At 34.6% G+C, this 16,307-nt stretch overlaps 1 protein-coding gene across 1 annotated transcript in view; it reads right to left on the bottom strand.

Moving 5' to 3' along the window:
* CSMD1 (CUB and Sushi multiple domains 1) overlaps nucleotides 1–16,307 on the bottom strand; it is a 1,059,051-nt gene that overhangs the window by 45,486 nt on the left and 997,258 nt on the right. The window contains exons 51-54 of the mRNA XM_058802826.1: nucleotides 15,548–15,742; nucleotides 13,344–13,517; nucleotides 6,136–6,309; nucleotides 2,726–2,899 (exon numbers count right to left, since the gene is read on the bottom strand). Coding sequence (XP_058658809.1) covers nucleotides 2,726–2,899; nucleotides 6,136–6,309; nucleotides 13,344–13,517; nucleotides 15,548–15,742 — 717 coding nt within the window. The remainder of the gene's footprint in view (nucleotides 1–2,725; nucleotides 2,900–6,135; nucleotides 6,310–13,343; nucleotides 13,518–15,547; nucleotides 15,743–16,307) is intronic.

The raw sequence follows: 16,307 nt of genomic DNA on the forward strand, positions 1-16,307 counted from the left end.
GTTACATTAGACAGTATATTACTCTCCATTAGGAGAGATTTCTTGGAAAAATTGCAAACTTCATGACAATTTTTTCAAACCCTTTAAATCAGTTAAGCTTGGTCACAGAGGTGAGCAGCTGCAGTGCTATGATCAGCAGGAAAGCATTCTGGGTTTTAGCAGGGTGCATGCAGCAGGTGATGAAATTAGGCAGATCCTTGCAGTTCATGATGGAAGAGATACAAGGCAGTCACTGAAAAATATATCTTGCTATAGAGAAAGAAATACTAAGTGAAGACAGGAATGAAGTGAAGAAACAGTGAGTGAATGGCAAAAGTCCAGCTTCTCACCACCTGCATGATAATAGCCAAAACTGCAGACACCAAGCTAAGAGAACTCTGGGCCATTCCATTCTGGTAGGAGTTTACCATTCTTAAGTGAATGGATCTTGGCAGAGATGGATCTATAATACTCATTCCTTTCAGAAAACCACCATCCCTAAACAGGATTTCAGACCATAAACTGGCCTCAAACTTTAATTCCTGTGAATAAATTTTAAAAGGAAAACAAAAATAGACAGGAGAGACCACTGAAATAATGTTGTAGTAACTGTAAGCATCCTAATTCTTATGTTCTTTTAAAAAAAAATCTTCTTAGTCTTTGCATTGTTTCTCCTTGCTTTCATTTAGATTTGTTTTTCTTGTATTAAATGCAATGAAGTTCCATGTAAATAGCTGAGTAACTCAACATGGTTGAACTTCAGTAAAGCTGTCCTGTCTCTTCCTCTGGCAGTCAAACAGAGCAGATTCTGAGTGAATCTATGGTATAAGTGAAAAAGTATGTGTTTCCAACTAATAAAACCTTACTTAAATGCCTCACAGATGAGACAGACTTAAGTGCAGCAAAAGAAAACAGTATAAAATGGAAAAAACCCCATGAGCCTAAATAGGAACAGTTTGCTAACTCTTGTTTCTCTGTTCCAATAATTATATTGCTATGTTAGTTAACTCACTTGAATAAATTCTGAGGGTAGTGACTGAGTGAATTGCCATCTCTTTATTGTTTTAATGAGAATGAAAGATCTAATTCCACACACAGTGAGCCTGAAATTGCATCAGCTATCTCTGAAACATTATGATGGGCTAATCACAAAAGATAATTATTATTCTTGGAAACAACAGTTGTAGTACAATAAGATTTTTAATAAACCAACAGGTGGAGATAATAAAAGCACAATAGCTGAAGTTAAGTTCTTATTACATGATCTTCAATTCCAATGTTGTATCCTTAGAATGACTTTGCTGCCTGCAATTTCCTTTAGCCTATAAAAGATGATACAAAGAACAAAAGCATAGTACTTACACTGTTCTAATATTTGTCTAGTGAAAGAAAATACTCAAGTAAAGCTCAGTAACCACTGAATTTCTGGAGAAATTTTTGTGTTCTATCTCATTGCATGTTTCATAGCAGACATAGCGATCAGATTGTTTCCATACACTAAGCATTTTTTAATTTGTTTTTGGTTTAGATATTTGGAAATCAGCACTGTTATTAACATTTATAAATGAACCCAGATAATTCCAGGTTTGAATATGACCAGGAACAGCATTTGTAAATTATAGCCATTAAAATACATTTCCTTCCAGACCCTTCACAAAAAGGGCATTGAAGGATATAGAGTATCTCAAAAAGTTTTCCCCAGGCCTTTGAGATCTTTCAGTATATCTTACATGATTTACCTCATGTCCAGCCTTCACTTCTCTGTCAGTTTGCATCTATGATTTGGTCAGAAGATACTCAGTCTGCCTCAGTGATTCAAAAGAAAATGTTTCACAATATCATTAAATATCAGTATCTTAATGGATTCAGCATTGAGAAAGCATGTACTGTACCAGTAGAAGTTATTTTAGGGCATATAACATAAAAACACTAAACTAGTGAGCTGATTTTAGGTGTCTGATCAAGATATTGGTGGAACAGACCAAAGATGAGATGCTAGCTCCATATTCTGCAACAATAGCCAAAAATTAAAGAAAATAAATAAAAACATTGGTCAAAAACAGAAGGAGTAAAAAAAAGGTTAATTTCAGAGAGTTTTAATCTTAATTACATTACTGGGATCTGGATAAAGAATTCAATCTGAGAATTGTAGATTGCATTTTAAAATGTTTTTTCTTTGTTTTTTCCTAATATGTTCATTTGACACAGATTTTCTCATAACACAAACTTTTGCTTCATTCTCATCTCTCAAACACCTCCACTTTACCCATAGCACACCAGAAATCAAACTCAGATGTCCTTGCAAAAAAACCCAAGCAAAATTAAATCTTACTTTATTCCCCTTTTTTTTTTTTTAAAAAAAAAAATCAGGTTTCACATCTGTCAGATATTGCTAGGAAAAAAAAGAATTAATAGTATTTTTATACATAAATATTCAATTTCATAATGACCATTTGTGAAAACTATATTAAAATGCACATAATTCTGGCTAGACAGGCAACTGTGATTTATCGATGTAACTTTTGTGATACAAAGTTCACTGTATATGTCTATAAACTAAATGCTGATAATTGCAGTCTGATAACTTTGAGGAAAAAACACTGAAAATCTCAGCTTCCCCAACAGTCAGGTGTAACAACAAACTCTAGTACAGAAATGCAGAAACTCAAATAAAGGTGAAAAGAAGTTCCTAAAGCACAGGCTTGTGAGGTTTTTTGAGCATTTTGAGGCAGGGTAAAACTCTTACCTCGGCAGTTGGGTAAAGGGCTGCTCCACTGCCCGTTGCTTCGACACTGCGCTCGAGAAGCACCCTGAAGTAAATATCCAGTGTTGCAGGTAAAATTTACCACATCATTTAAATTGAACTCACTGCCATTGGTCATTCCATGAGCTGGATTCCCAGGATGTCCACAAGTGATTGCTGTTAGAACAAAAATATGCAGGTTAGCACCTAAGTGAAAGGCACTGATCCATGGAACCACTTGCAGGTTGGAGCTTCCTTGCCATTTTGGTTTTTGATTTTGGGGTTTTTTTTTCCCCTTCTCAATTTGTCTTTGACATTTATACAAGACATATAAGAAAAAGAATAGGATATATTTATTGAGAATTCTTAACTGTGCTACTTTTTACCTTATGTTGAAAGTTGTAATTAATCTAAATATATATATATATATATAATATATGCATTTTCACACGCATCTGATGTGCATTAGACCATTAAAAATGCATTTAAAAATTCCTACTAATACAAATAAAGGATTTTTTTTTCCCCATCAAGCTTAAACATGTAGTAGAGCCAAACAAATTTGATGCACTATTTCAGAACATTCTGAAGCATTCCAGTTTCAAAGGTCTTGCATTGGTTTGCTGAAGTAGTGATTCTTTTAATCTGATTTTCTTATGACTATAAATAAATAATTTTGGCGAGTAAATCTTTCCCATTATATATTATGTGTGTTGATTTTGCTAAAACATAACTTATAACATAGGCTTATTATGGTCAAGCTCTAGTTTTCCATGTGACAAGATATTAAAATATTACAGAAAAAGATATAAAACCATAGATACTAACAGTGGAAAATGAGACTGTACATATGTACACGTGCACAAACACAGAACTTCCCAACTCTGTACTAGTGATGTTTATCGTACTTGAATAAATAATCTATACACGGGTTTATTTTTTCTTTTGATTTTGTTGTGATGTTACTCACAAGGAACTAAGCATAAATCTTCTTATTTCCTATTAACTATCAATAAGTAGGAAATGGAAAGACATTTCAGAAAATACCCAAGTATTATCTAAAGTGTGGTCCAACTGATTATCCAGTAGAGAGATGGGGAAAGACCTGTGTGTCACAAATTTTGAAAGATGAAGGAGGCTGACTTGCATATGAAACTAAGAATGTTAAGTAGTCATGGGTGGAGAACTACAAGTGCTTCTTTAGGTATCATTTTTTAAGATGACATCTGGTACTTTACAAATCTAAAAATCCTTTCAAAGTAAATTAAAAATATAAAAAGATGTGATTTTCGGTAAAAAGCTCACAAAATAAAGACCAATGTGGGGCAAATTTTCAGGGGCACAACCCCTAATGTCTTTGTAATAGCTCTGCTATTGTATTGGATCTAGCTGAGATGGATGTCTTACGGTGCTGTGTTTTGTATCATTAGCTGGAAAAGTGTTGAGAACACTCGACTGTTTTGCTACTGCCGAGCAGCACTGCACAGCATCACTGATGTTTCCCCAACATTCCACCTTCCCACCCACAGGCTGGGAATGTCTCAACCTCACAAGGGGATATAACCAGGTTAGCTGACCAAAGGGATGTTCCATACTGTATGATTGCTCAGATATAAAAGCCAAGAGGGAGGAGGAGGAAGGGGCAGGCAGGGTGGCAGCAGGGAAGGAGGGGAGGTATCATCCATTATTTACATGCGTGTTTTGGAGCGACTGTTACACGTGCTGAGGCCCTCTTTCCTAGGATGCATCCAGACATTGCTTGCTCATGGGAAGTAGAAAAGGCAAAATTTATTTTCTTTGCTTGCACATGCAAACATTTCTTTTGTTTTAGTAAGCTGCCATCTTATATTTTTTCCCTGCCTTCCTGAAGAAGGGAGTGAGAGTTGTTCAATGGTCACCTGGCATCCAGAAAACGCCAACCCACCACAGCCATATTTCTAGCTCAGGCTCCACAATGCTCAGTCAGAAAAATATTTCAGTATAACACATTCCTAGCATTGGTGAACAGTAAGTTTTCACTTTATGTCTCAGAAATAATAGTCTCATTGTTATGGGAATTTCTTAAGTAAATTAATCAAAGGAGGAAAATCTCCTAAAGTTTGGACACTGACATAAACCAAGTCATCTTGCATGGCTTTTTAGTCTGGCAGTGTTCTAAGAAAAAGAAAACCATCTTACAATGGAAAACAGTAGGCAAACTCTAATAACAGAACCTGATGCCAGTTCTTCTCATAATGGTAACAATAACGTCCATATAAGAAGGAGCAGCCTCCTGCCCCTCCTATGCCCTCCCAGCTTTGCCCTTTTCTTTGGGAAGGATTTTATTCACTGCACAGTCAAATGGATGCACTAATAGTAACAATGCTAGTTGGGACTCCTTTAATGAATATAAATCACTTGAAGATATAAACAGGATTTTTAAAATAACTACACTTGGTAGATATTTTCTGCGACTGTATACATGTAAAAATTTTCATTTTACCCTAATAAAGAAAATACTGAACATTTAGAAATTTGTTATGTATTGAACAGAAAAGCTGACCATTTTAGTGATTCTCTGTGCAGACAATATTTATGCCTGAATTACAGACATCTTAAAAAAAGCAACACTGAAATAATTGATATAAATTCTCTATTAAAAATAAAAAGTATGTATAAAAATGAGGTTCTTTAATAAAACTAAAATTAAAGAAAAATAAAACAAACTAAATAATAAAGTAATAAAATTAAAAGTGGATAAAATTGACTTGACTGATTAAATGGCTGATGGTTCAGAAAATGTCAAATAATCTGCCACACAAATTAGGAAGAATTAGAGAAGGAAAGACTCCGCAATTCTAGCACTTAATTCTGAGATTTTCAAAAACAGGTAAATTGAGAAAATAGTAAAGGCTATAAAAAGTTAATATCTCTCATAACAGATGTAGCATAATCCAATGCCATGCCTTGCTTGCATTGATAAGTCAACTTGAGAACTTGAGGCCAATTTGTGAAAACAGGCAGTCACTATCAGAAATGCAAGATGAACACTAGTCCAGCTTTCTCCTTAAAGGAATTTTTTACTCTTGGTGAAAAAAATAGGAGAAAGGCTCAGCAAGCCCATATGTGGCATTACAACTATGTCTGGACAAAGTGAAAGTGATAGATTAAGTTACACGGTTGCAGCCTGCTATTCAAGCCACCTCAGCACCTATGCCATCCTGTTTCTGAAACAACAGATACCAGGAGTTACTGGAAATATTAACAAGTCCATGCTAGGTTAGAAACTGGATCATAACAACCCTTGTAACTGACAACAGGTCCAATAAACATCTGATCTGAGCCCAAATCCTTTTGAACATCCAATCCACTATTAATATTCAATTACATTTAAAATAGTAGCAACAATTCAGTGAGAAGTTAATTGTACTTACGGACACAAACAGGAGTTTGTCCAGACCACTTGTGGTCCTGCAGGCAAATTCGGACAGATGTACCAACAAGTCGAAAGCCAGGATTACACTGGTAGACTACAGTGTCACGATAACTGAAACCATCCCCACTAATATGGCCATTTACAATTGGGTCTGGTGAGCCACAGTGACCAGCTACAATAAAAGAACAACCCATCAAAAACATGTATTTTTTTGCTAAAATAAATTTTTGCTTAAATTTTGCTAAAATTTACAAGAAAAGAAAACCAACAAAATTTCAACTTTCTTTTCAATAAACAAAATGTTTACAGTCAACTACTGCACTGTGCAGAACAAGTTCTCGGGTATAAAACCTTCAGATGATATTTCTTCTACTTCTTTAAGGAGAAAATGATGAATTAGAGAAATGAGAATTCTATGATGAAATAATAGTATCAGTTTGAGAGTTAAAGACCTCACACTTCTGTGGGGAAAAAGGCAACCTTACTAAGGCACTTCACCATAATAAAAAATAGAAGTAGGGTATTTTGTTGGTACTGAACAAATTTTAAAGCAATATAAAGAAGAACTTGCTGTAATTTTGACATGAATATGAATTTATAAGCATTTTCCAGATAGAAGGCATGAATGTCTGCCAGCACTGTTTCCTTCTTATTTCAGCTGCTGTTAAAACATTACAGAATCCATTATTCCAGGATAATAGCAGTCTTGGCAGTGAGGAAGGCAAGTAATGATTTAATTCATTCTGGATTCTTTATTCTGTTTGAAAACACAATTGCTGAGCAAAAAATCTATTTCTCTTTACTGATTAAAGAGGAGAAAAAAGTTTGTGGTTTTTTCTTTTTTGTGGTTTTTTTTTTTTTTTTGGTGGTGACACTTATTAATCACTGCAGTAATTTAATCTAAAACATGTGCTAAGTTCTCATTTGGGAGGTGAGGACTGGAAGCTAAGGCTCAAATCTGCAGCTACTATTGGTTTTGTGTAGGTTTGATCACTTCTGTTTCATGCAGGCAGTATCCATCAACAGCAACTTTTTGCAACTTTTCTTTGGGATTCCATCTTTCTAATAAAGCCCCTTTATTGTTCTAGACATTATATTTCATTCACACCTAACATCTCCTCTAAAACACCTGAAGGATAAAGCATACACCATTTTATTAGGTTTTTCATACACACAGGATTATTATATAAAATCCTAATTATAGGGTTGCTGATACCTCTAAGAAGACATTGTGGTATTATTCTGAAAATTTGAGGAATAAGTATGAATGCAAGTTTTTCACTAATTATACAGCTACCTTTCCCCTTACAAAAGAGAATATGGCAACAGAGGACACTGAAAGAATATTTTTACCCTTGAAACATGTCATGGAATAATTTATCTTATTTTTCTCAGTCCAAATTAGTAATATGATCCCTTTTACCCTTCTCTCTCCTCCAGCCTCACTCAGCCTCTCCTTGTCTAAAAGATATTCCAGCCCCTGGCCCCTAAATGGGTTCTTCCCCTGAGCTTGCTTCATTGTGCAATATCTCTCTTGTATGGTGGAGGACACAAATACCACACACAATTTTCCACATGAGTGCTGAAGAGGAAATAATAACCATGACCTGGTGACTACACTGGTGCTCATACACTCCAGTATGATATTTTTACTGCAAGGCCATACTTTTAACTCTTAGTCAGCCTCTCCACTCAGTCACCTGGGTGCTTTCTGTAAAGTTTGTTTTTTACCCAGTCAGTTCCAAGAGTACTCACAAATGGCATTATTCAAGGCAAAGGGCAGGATTCTGTATTTGTCTTTCCTGAACTTTATGACCTTCCTGTTGGGCCATACCTCCAGAATTTAAAGATCCCTCTGTCTAGCGGTACTAGAACCCACACATCAACTGTTCTCCCATCATTTTGTGTCACCCTCAAACTTGCTGCAGCTGCATCCCAATTTGTTATCAGTGAGGGACAGAGCTGGAGAGTGTGGGCCTTTGTATTCATCCCCAGCATCTACTGGCTCCTAGTCACACTTGGAATCAAGAAACAATACCCCTAGAGTTTGCTGGCTCAATTAGTTTTCCATCCATTTTACAGTCCCCCCATCCAGTCCCTGTCTTCTCAATTTGGACAAGGATACAAGGGCAGACTATTTCAAAAGTTTTGCTAAACCACAAAGTGAAAGAAATCTACTGCTGAAATCTACATCTCATGAGACAGTCACTGGAAAAGGCAGTAAGATTATCAAGGTTTGCTTTTGATTCTTCCATCCGGCCCATTCCCAATCATTTTCTTATTTTCCCTATGCCTAGAAATTAGTTCCTAATATTTTCTCCCCATTTTTTTCGCAGGGAGGGAGGTGAAATAGAAAGGAATACATTTGGATTTTTTTTTTCATTTTCTAGCTCTAAATAGTAAAGAATTGAAAAGCAGTAGCTGCACAGAAGACAAACACAGGACCACAGGGAATTTCAAGAAGAAAGATAGATGAAATGTGCCACCTGGCATAAAGAAAAATATTATGCATTTCTCTTAAATGGGGATTTAACAAGTTGCTGAACTTATTATGTGAGTCATTTCATTTACAGATCATTCCACCTACTGTATTTAATGATTTTTCAGGGAATTTTGACTCATTTAAATTACCTATTCCAAAATATCAAGAACTGGAAGAGCACTGCAATGACACAAAATGTATGTAATTTTCTCATCAACTAAAATTAAAGAAAATGAAGAAGTCCATGAGGGGATTTTTTAAAAAAAAATATTCCCTCAAGAATTTAGAAAATTGTTCATATGCATCAGGGTTGGTTCAGCGGTTTTATTCTAAAACACCTGGAAAGCAAGATACAAATAATTGTATTTTATTTTAGTTAAGAATTTCAAATAAAAGTCAATATGATAATATTATACTGCAATTTACTTCTGAGTTATCAATTAAAGGATTAGATATTTTTACACAACCATAGTCCACAGCAGCATATTTTCATACTTATAAATCTAAGGCATTATAAATATCATATAATTAAAAGATTGAATGAAGTAAATTATATTTAACTTCAGATTTTAAGTGTGTCCTTGATTTTTTTATGTGTAGTTTTCCACCTGAAAGGTGTAAAAACACAGGGAAAAATATGTTTTCAGGAAAACACACTGATCTGCAATTAAGTGCTACTGATTTTGCAGATGGAGTAAGGCAAATTAAATGCTTCCAATTTGCCCTGTGCCCTCTATGAACCTGTGGTCAGCCATACACACAAATCATACATAAAAACACATAGGTTTGTGATTTCTAGTTGTAAATATTCTTGGAAGGGAAAAGGGGAAAGAGACATTATTAATTGTTGAGGGAGTGAAATTGAAAGAAATCTCGCACACCAATTCATATTTATGCTTGTATAACTAATAATGCTAACAAATGTAATGCTAACAAACTGAAAACTTAGGTCTTAAATTGAGCCTTAGGCTCATTAACTACAGACCCTGATTTTAGCTTTCTATAGAGACAAACCCTTTCCTTAGATACAGAAATTAGTGTACTCATTTAACCTGAAATCACAAACTAGTTCTACACTTATCAGTGGGTAACATAAAGTGGTATCTATTTTCATCTATAGATGTCTTGAATTATATTCATGCAGGTACAGTGTAGATTAAAAGCATCTCTAACTCATTATAATTCCTTTGAAATGGAAAGACTCATTCAGAGCTCCCTGCATGTTTGCCTTCTGATTTTCATAGGCTTAAGGTAAGTCCTAAAGGCACCTCTGAAATAAATTTGTAGCATTTTGTCCTTGAAATTTAGGAATATTCAATTAGCAGTATTCACATCATCTAGTTTTAAAATGTAAGAATTTACCTTTCCTGAATTGCTCTCTGGAGGAGCCAACATAGCTCCATTGACCTTGGATTGTATTCTTAATTGCATCTAAATTAAGTGTCTGAAGAACATGGTATTAATATACTTTATGTGAAAGCATGTAAGAGAGACAAGAAAGAGCTTAGTAGTAGAAATAAAACTTTCTGCAGCATGCATAGGGTAACTCAAATTTAGACTTTCACACTCAAAGCTGTATAATATTTTTAGCACTATAGAGCCTGTCTGATTTTGAAATAGCAAGGACTAAGTAGTGATTAACCTGCCAGCTCTAAATGGGGTCTTTTTTGTCTGGTGAGGTAAATCCATGCATTTAACAGTTCTAAGCATAGGGCTTCATTCAACAATGAAATCAATCAAACAGGAACTAAAGTCCATCTAAGTTTCTAGGAGAAGAATAGAATTGGGAAGCATCATAAAGCAAGCAGTGCTTTCACTACAGTAATAGTTCCTGCCTGATGCCCTATGTTCATTACAAGTGGGAATAGATCTGCAAAAATAATTTAAAATGCAGAATGCAGATAATCAGGTGGGAAAAAAAGAAAATATTAGTTATAAGGAGATATTAGTAATCTATACCAATTTCAATAGGGATTTGTAAAATCTGATTAGAAAAATCCAGCACCAAATTACTCCTGGTGAAGAAAAGGACAACTTCATATAAATTTAATTCAAGCTGCACATAGACACAATCTTTCCTAAATATGAGATCGAATAAACTTATTAACTGTTTCCCAAAGAGTTAAAAGCTTCACTAAGTATTGTTTCTAAACTGACTTGAAGGTATTGTTCTATATATGTTATATATATATATATATATATATATATATATATATATATATATGTATATATGTATATATATGTAAGTCATGTACTGAAAATTCTCCATCTCTACACTATGTACATCTGAAGTCATGACTATCATAGACAGCTAATCTTCTGGGATGTTCAATGTAATGTTATTTCTCAATAGTCAGAATAGAAGAAAAAAACCCTCTTTCCCAGCATGTCATGAGTGATTTATAATACAAACAGAATCCACTGAGACTTGTGTATTGTTTAGTTTGCATATGTTGGCAGCCAAATTATCCTGCATATAGTGTTTCAAAAATGAAAAGTATAGTACATAAGTACTAAATACTGTTATTATTGATCAGATAATGAAGTGGTATTTCAGGTTATTCAAAATTAATACATGCAGGTGTCAGGGAATACCCTGGCAATGAGTGGTGTAACACAGTGGAAGAGCCTACAGGTAGAATAGTTCTTTTTTTTTGCAATAGACTTTGCATGTTTAGAGCAGAAGAAAGGGCTGTGGAAAAGACTCTTACACATACAAATTTTGGGCTGTTGGGTCTTCACAGTTGCAGTTCCAACATATTTAAATGTCATTCAGCCTCAGTCCAGGGATAACCTGACACCAGTAAATGGCTGAAGTGTTTTTAGCTCCAAAGATTCTGTACACCTCCGCTGTGGAACTGATGAAATTACACATGAAAAAGTAATGCTGAATCATAGCATTCCCCTAAGAAGCGCCTCAGTGAAAATTTTTTCCTAGGTAAAAAAAGTATTTCATTTCATTACTGCTCTAAATATCAACAGAAGTATTTGGTGTACTCTGCTTATGCCTATATCCTATGCCTATGCTATCCTATACTTATTTCCTCCATCAAAATGACATCTTTCTTAATGCAGCATATTTCAAATTGAACAATCAGGTGAGAAAATATATCAAGCCAGATGAATGTTCTTCATTTTCATAAAATTTGCCAGAAACAACTGCATCTTGCTGGGAAGTCACTAATAATGAAGTGACATTTAGAAGTTAGGTTAGTTCTGTGAGACAATGGTCACTACTTCTGACCACTCCACGTCTTAAGAGACAACATACTACAAAACTGTATTCAAAAAAGTTGAACTACAAATATTCCTGTTGCAAAATGAAGGAGTCAATCAGGAATACTTAATGAAAGGTTATAAAAATCTTAATTCTGATCTGAATTACATTACTCTGTGCTTTTTTTTTTTTCTGAAAATATCCTGCGTTTATTTTTCTTTCTGCTGCAGTCCAGTATCTGTGAGAAATTGAGATGTCAATGGTTAATGGCTCAAACATGGCTCAGATCCTTGTAGGACTTTGCCCACTATGGCAAGCTGTATAAAGAAGCCACTGCTCATGTGCCATCCCCAAACCTCCCCCCATCACCAAATAAGCCTCAGCAAATTGCTGGAAATCTGGACATAACGTTAAGCCAACTGATGGGAGCTTGAGATAAGATAAAGGTGTTTATATTGCCCAATTATTTAAGCCTGGGGAGAAGAATGTATCCACAAAGAAAGCCAACTCAGCAGCTGTGCTAAAAATCAGCCCTGAGTCCAGCACTGGGAGGCCATAGCCCACAGACTAATTTCTGAGGCCTTCCACCAGGGAACCACACATGATCCACAGTGTTGCAACAAATCCACTGCAAAACTCCCTCACTACCCAGGAGAGGCCCTTGGACATGCCCATGTATACCTGAATATAAAGATAAATATGGAACGCTATGTGTTCTGCTAAAATGACATAGTGAGGCAGCAGAGAAAACAGATGCTTTTTATGTGAAGTTGAGCTCTGAAGAGGAAAGCAGAATTCCTCCTTTCCTCAGAGTAACCGAGTACTTTCAACTGTAAGGCAAGAAGAAAATCTGCAAAATGAGGGCAGACAAAGAAAATAACAAATTCCAGAAATAAATAACCTGTTTACAACGAAGAATAAAACCACTGCTGAGCCTCAAATGTTACTCGAAAAGAGAATCTTTTCCTTATGTCTGTATTAGGTGTGTGAAACTATATGAATGGATCTGAAGAGAGCAAGAGTTGGGGTGAGAATGAATGTCCAAGCTATATAAAACTCAGGGTTTGCAAGAGTCTTGGTTTTGCTTTACTTTTGACTGCCTCTTGTCTGCTTCCCATTGCTGAATGGTCAATATGCTGAATTCTTAATTGTAGTTGGAATGCACCAGGAATAGCCCTAATAGAAGATTATCTTGAAGCTTAGTTTCATCACACACCCTGCTCCACAAAGAAAAGCGCTGTGAACATGGGCGATTATTTGAGTCACTTAAAAATCATACTGGTTTGAAAAGCATTACAACAACATAAAAGGTAATTTAATGTCTAATTAAAACATATATGTTCATAGAATAGCACAAAATCATATTCAGGACATAATATGTCCATATTTAAGGTACCTTTATTTTTCATCAGTTCAAAAACATTGCTTGACAAGAGCTGAAATCCAGTTCTTGATACTTTTAAGACAAAATAAAACAAAACAAGGAACAAAAATTTGGGAGTTTTACCTAGGCAATGGGTTTCACTACCACTCCAGAGACCATTTGCCAAGCACTCTCTCACATGAGAACCAACTAACGTGTATCCTGTGTTACAAGTGAATATTGCAGTAGCTCCATACACTGTTAAGGTTCCAATCTTATTTCCATTTGGTGGAGATGGAAGACCACCACAGGAGATAACTAGGAAAAAAAAAAAAGAAACAGAATATACTGAAATATGAAAATGCTTTTCATAATTTTTCATCATCTCGTGTTTTTTTAAAAAGTAAATGGAATAGGAATAAATACAGGAGTTGTATTCCATACAAAGGGCCTAAAATTATGCTTGATATGGCAACATATGTTCTAAAACTAAAAATCCTTTGGGATACTTGCATATTTCTAGTTCTGAAACAAGAGAAATACATGAATTCCTGAGAAGGTTGCGGTTATATTCCATATGTACATATCCATGGCTACTCCTCAAATACACTTTCCCTGGCTGTTTAAAATGTTCTGTCAGTATAAAGTGTTATAAATCTTTTTAACATTTAGTACTCTGAATTGTTATGAACTGGTTTTTTTCTTATTTCCCACTACTATTCATAAGTATATAGCATATATGATTGTCTGCTTGCTAAAACAATAAATCATCTTGTTTTGCCAAAGACTAGATTTGACCAATTATCAGAGAAACTTTCTGTAGCATCAACTGCAACCCACAGCTATTGCACATCACATGAAAAATTGTCTTTCAAGAATGTATCAAACTCTAATTTAATTAAAACCATTCTGTCATTTCTTTTGTTTCTAGAAGAGTATACAAAAAACATTGTAATTTAAGATGCAGACCATTGTCCTCAAGAGCTTCAACTGTATTTATACATTAGTATAAATCATATGTTTACTTTCAATAGCATCTTGATCGCAACTAAACTTCCTACTTAAAATCCCAAGGTACCACTCTTACATATTTTTAAATGTTTGCTGTAGAGAACAACATGGAATTTGTTAGAATTTGTATAAAATCAAGTACCAGCAACCATGCAGTTAACCAACTCAGTCATAATCAGAAAATATCATAGTTTCTTATGTATATAATGTGCCTATAGCTGAGTAAGACTCATTTTGACTGCGATCATGTCACATTAATGTAATTTGGGGATTAGCCTAACATTATAATTCCTAACTTTAATATTGACTATTAATTATATTTATGTTAAAAAAAAAATAAATCAAACTCTTTTCGAAGAGAAAGTAAACTGTAGACTTCAGAAAAATACTCTGCAGTGTGTTTCTGGATTTTAATGATCCATGTCCAATGGATATATTACTGAATATCTCTTGGGGCATGAAGTTTGCTAAAATTAAATCCTAATCAGTCCTCTAGTAGAGGGTAAAACAATGTACCTTTCTTATAAACTAACTATGTCTTCAATCAGCAACTCTCTGTGCTTCTAATACTTCTCTTTTGGTTAACTGCGTCTGATATGGATCATCCCATTTTCTACTCACATAAAATTTCTGTAATTGCAGAGGGTGGGAAAGAACTATCTTTTCAAATACTTGTTAGCAGCTGAACAGCAGCTGGATATTAGGTAGAATATCAAAACTATATTTTTTAGTCTGTGTGCACAAGAAAAAAGGGAAAAAATTGCAGTTAACAGAATTAAAAAAATAACTTTTTGTAAAAGAAAAATGAAGTTTTGGAGAAATTTATTAAGACTTTGGCACTGTAACCCTTGAAGTTTATATGATTCCACTGAGATTGCCATGGTTCCCTAAAACCTTAAACATCCAAAGTCTAGATTGATGTTATTTACGGCATTTTTGTATGAAGACACTATGAAAGCTCATATGAATATTTCTCCAACAGTACAGTTTTAATGCTTCACCTAAGAGGTCAAAGCAATCATCTTCTAATCTAACTCTAATCTAGAATCTTCTAAAGTAATAACATTTTCTAGTCCTTTCTACATACTTATGCACCACCTAGTAGAATAAATACAAATTGATTTCTTGATGGTACATCATTGACTCTCGTATGAAACATATTGTACTTAACACCTAAGGAGCTGGAAAAAATTAATTTCAAGTTAATGAAAATTTCACACTTTCTTACTTGGAATGCGAGAGCAAAATATTAAACTATTTTATAAATAGTTTATTTATAAAAGAAAATATATGTATTAAAAAGCATAGGATGTCCTGTAAACAAGTATTTTCCTTACCCTTACAAGCTGGCCTTTCATTGCCTGAGCTCCAGGTTCCATTAGCCCTGCACTGTATGAGTCTTTGACCCAATAAATAATACCCAGGACTGCAGCTGAGCATGACTTGAGCTCCATACTCATTCAGTGACCCAGAAATCAGTCTCCAGACAACGTGCTCTGACAGAAGAGTCTCTATGCTGGGGCAGGTTACAGCTGTGAAGAAAGGAAATGTACATATTAGCATTTTGCCCCTATATTCCTTTATGGGTGAATGTCTCGCCTTACAGGCAGATGTTTCACAATCTAAGACTTAGAATACCATAGTCATCTTGAAAAAACAAGTTTTAAGAAAAATAATTCTCATACAATGAGTAGTACAAATTGAACTGGAGTTTGTAGTGTATTTTCATTTAGTGGATGTAGTGGAATAATGATATACAGTTATACTCTCTAATGAGTTTTATTCAAAGATTTCAAAGACAAAATACATCACAGACTGTGGTGGATGTAAAAGGGAAAGCAAATATTGTTATGTAATGTTTGCAAAGCTTGAAGTTCTTAAGATACGTTGCCATAAAAGCTGCTAGCACACATTGAAATGCTAATTACTATAAAACCATATATTGTGGGTATACAGGAAAATTATTTAATTCCCGTTTAGAAGACATTTAAAAAATTATGATATTTAGGAAGACTTTTAGAATTATTTCAGTTCTGTTGTTTTTCGTATTTGGTAAGAGAATGCAGTTACTGACTACAGACAAGTATAGTTTATGTT

Source organism: Ammospiza caudacuta, chromosome 3 (genome assembly GCF_027887145.1).
Source record: "Ammospiza caudacuta isolate bAmmCau1 chromosome 3, bAmmCau1.pri, whole genome shotgun sequence".
NCBI classification, from domain to species: domain Eukaryota; kingdom Metazoa; phylum Chordata; class Aves; order Passeriformes; family Passerellidae; genus Ammospiza; species Ammospiza caudacuta.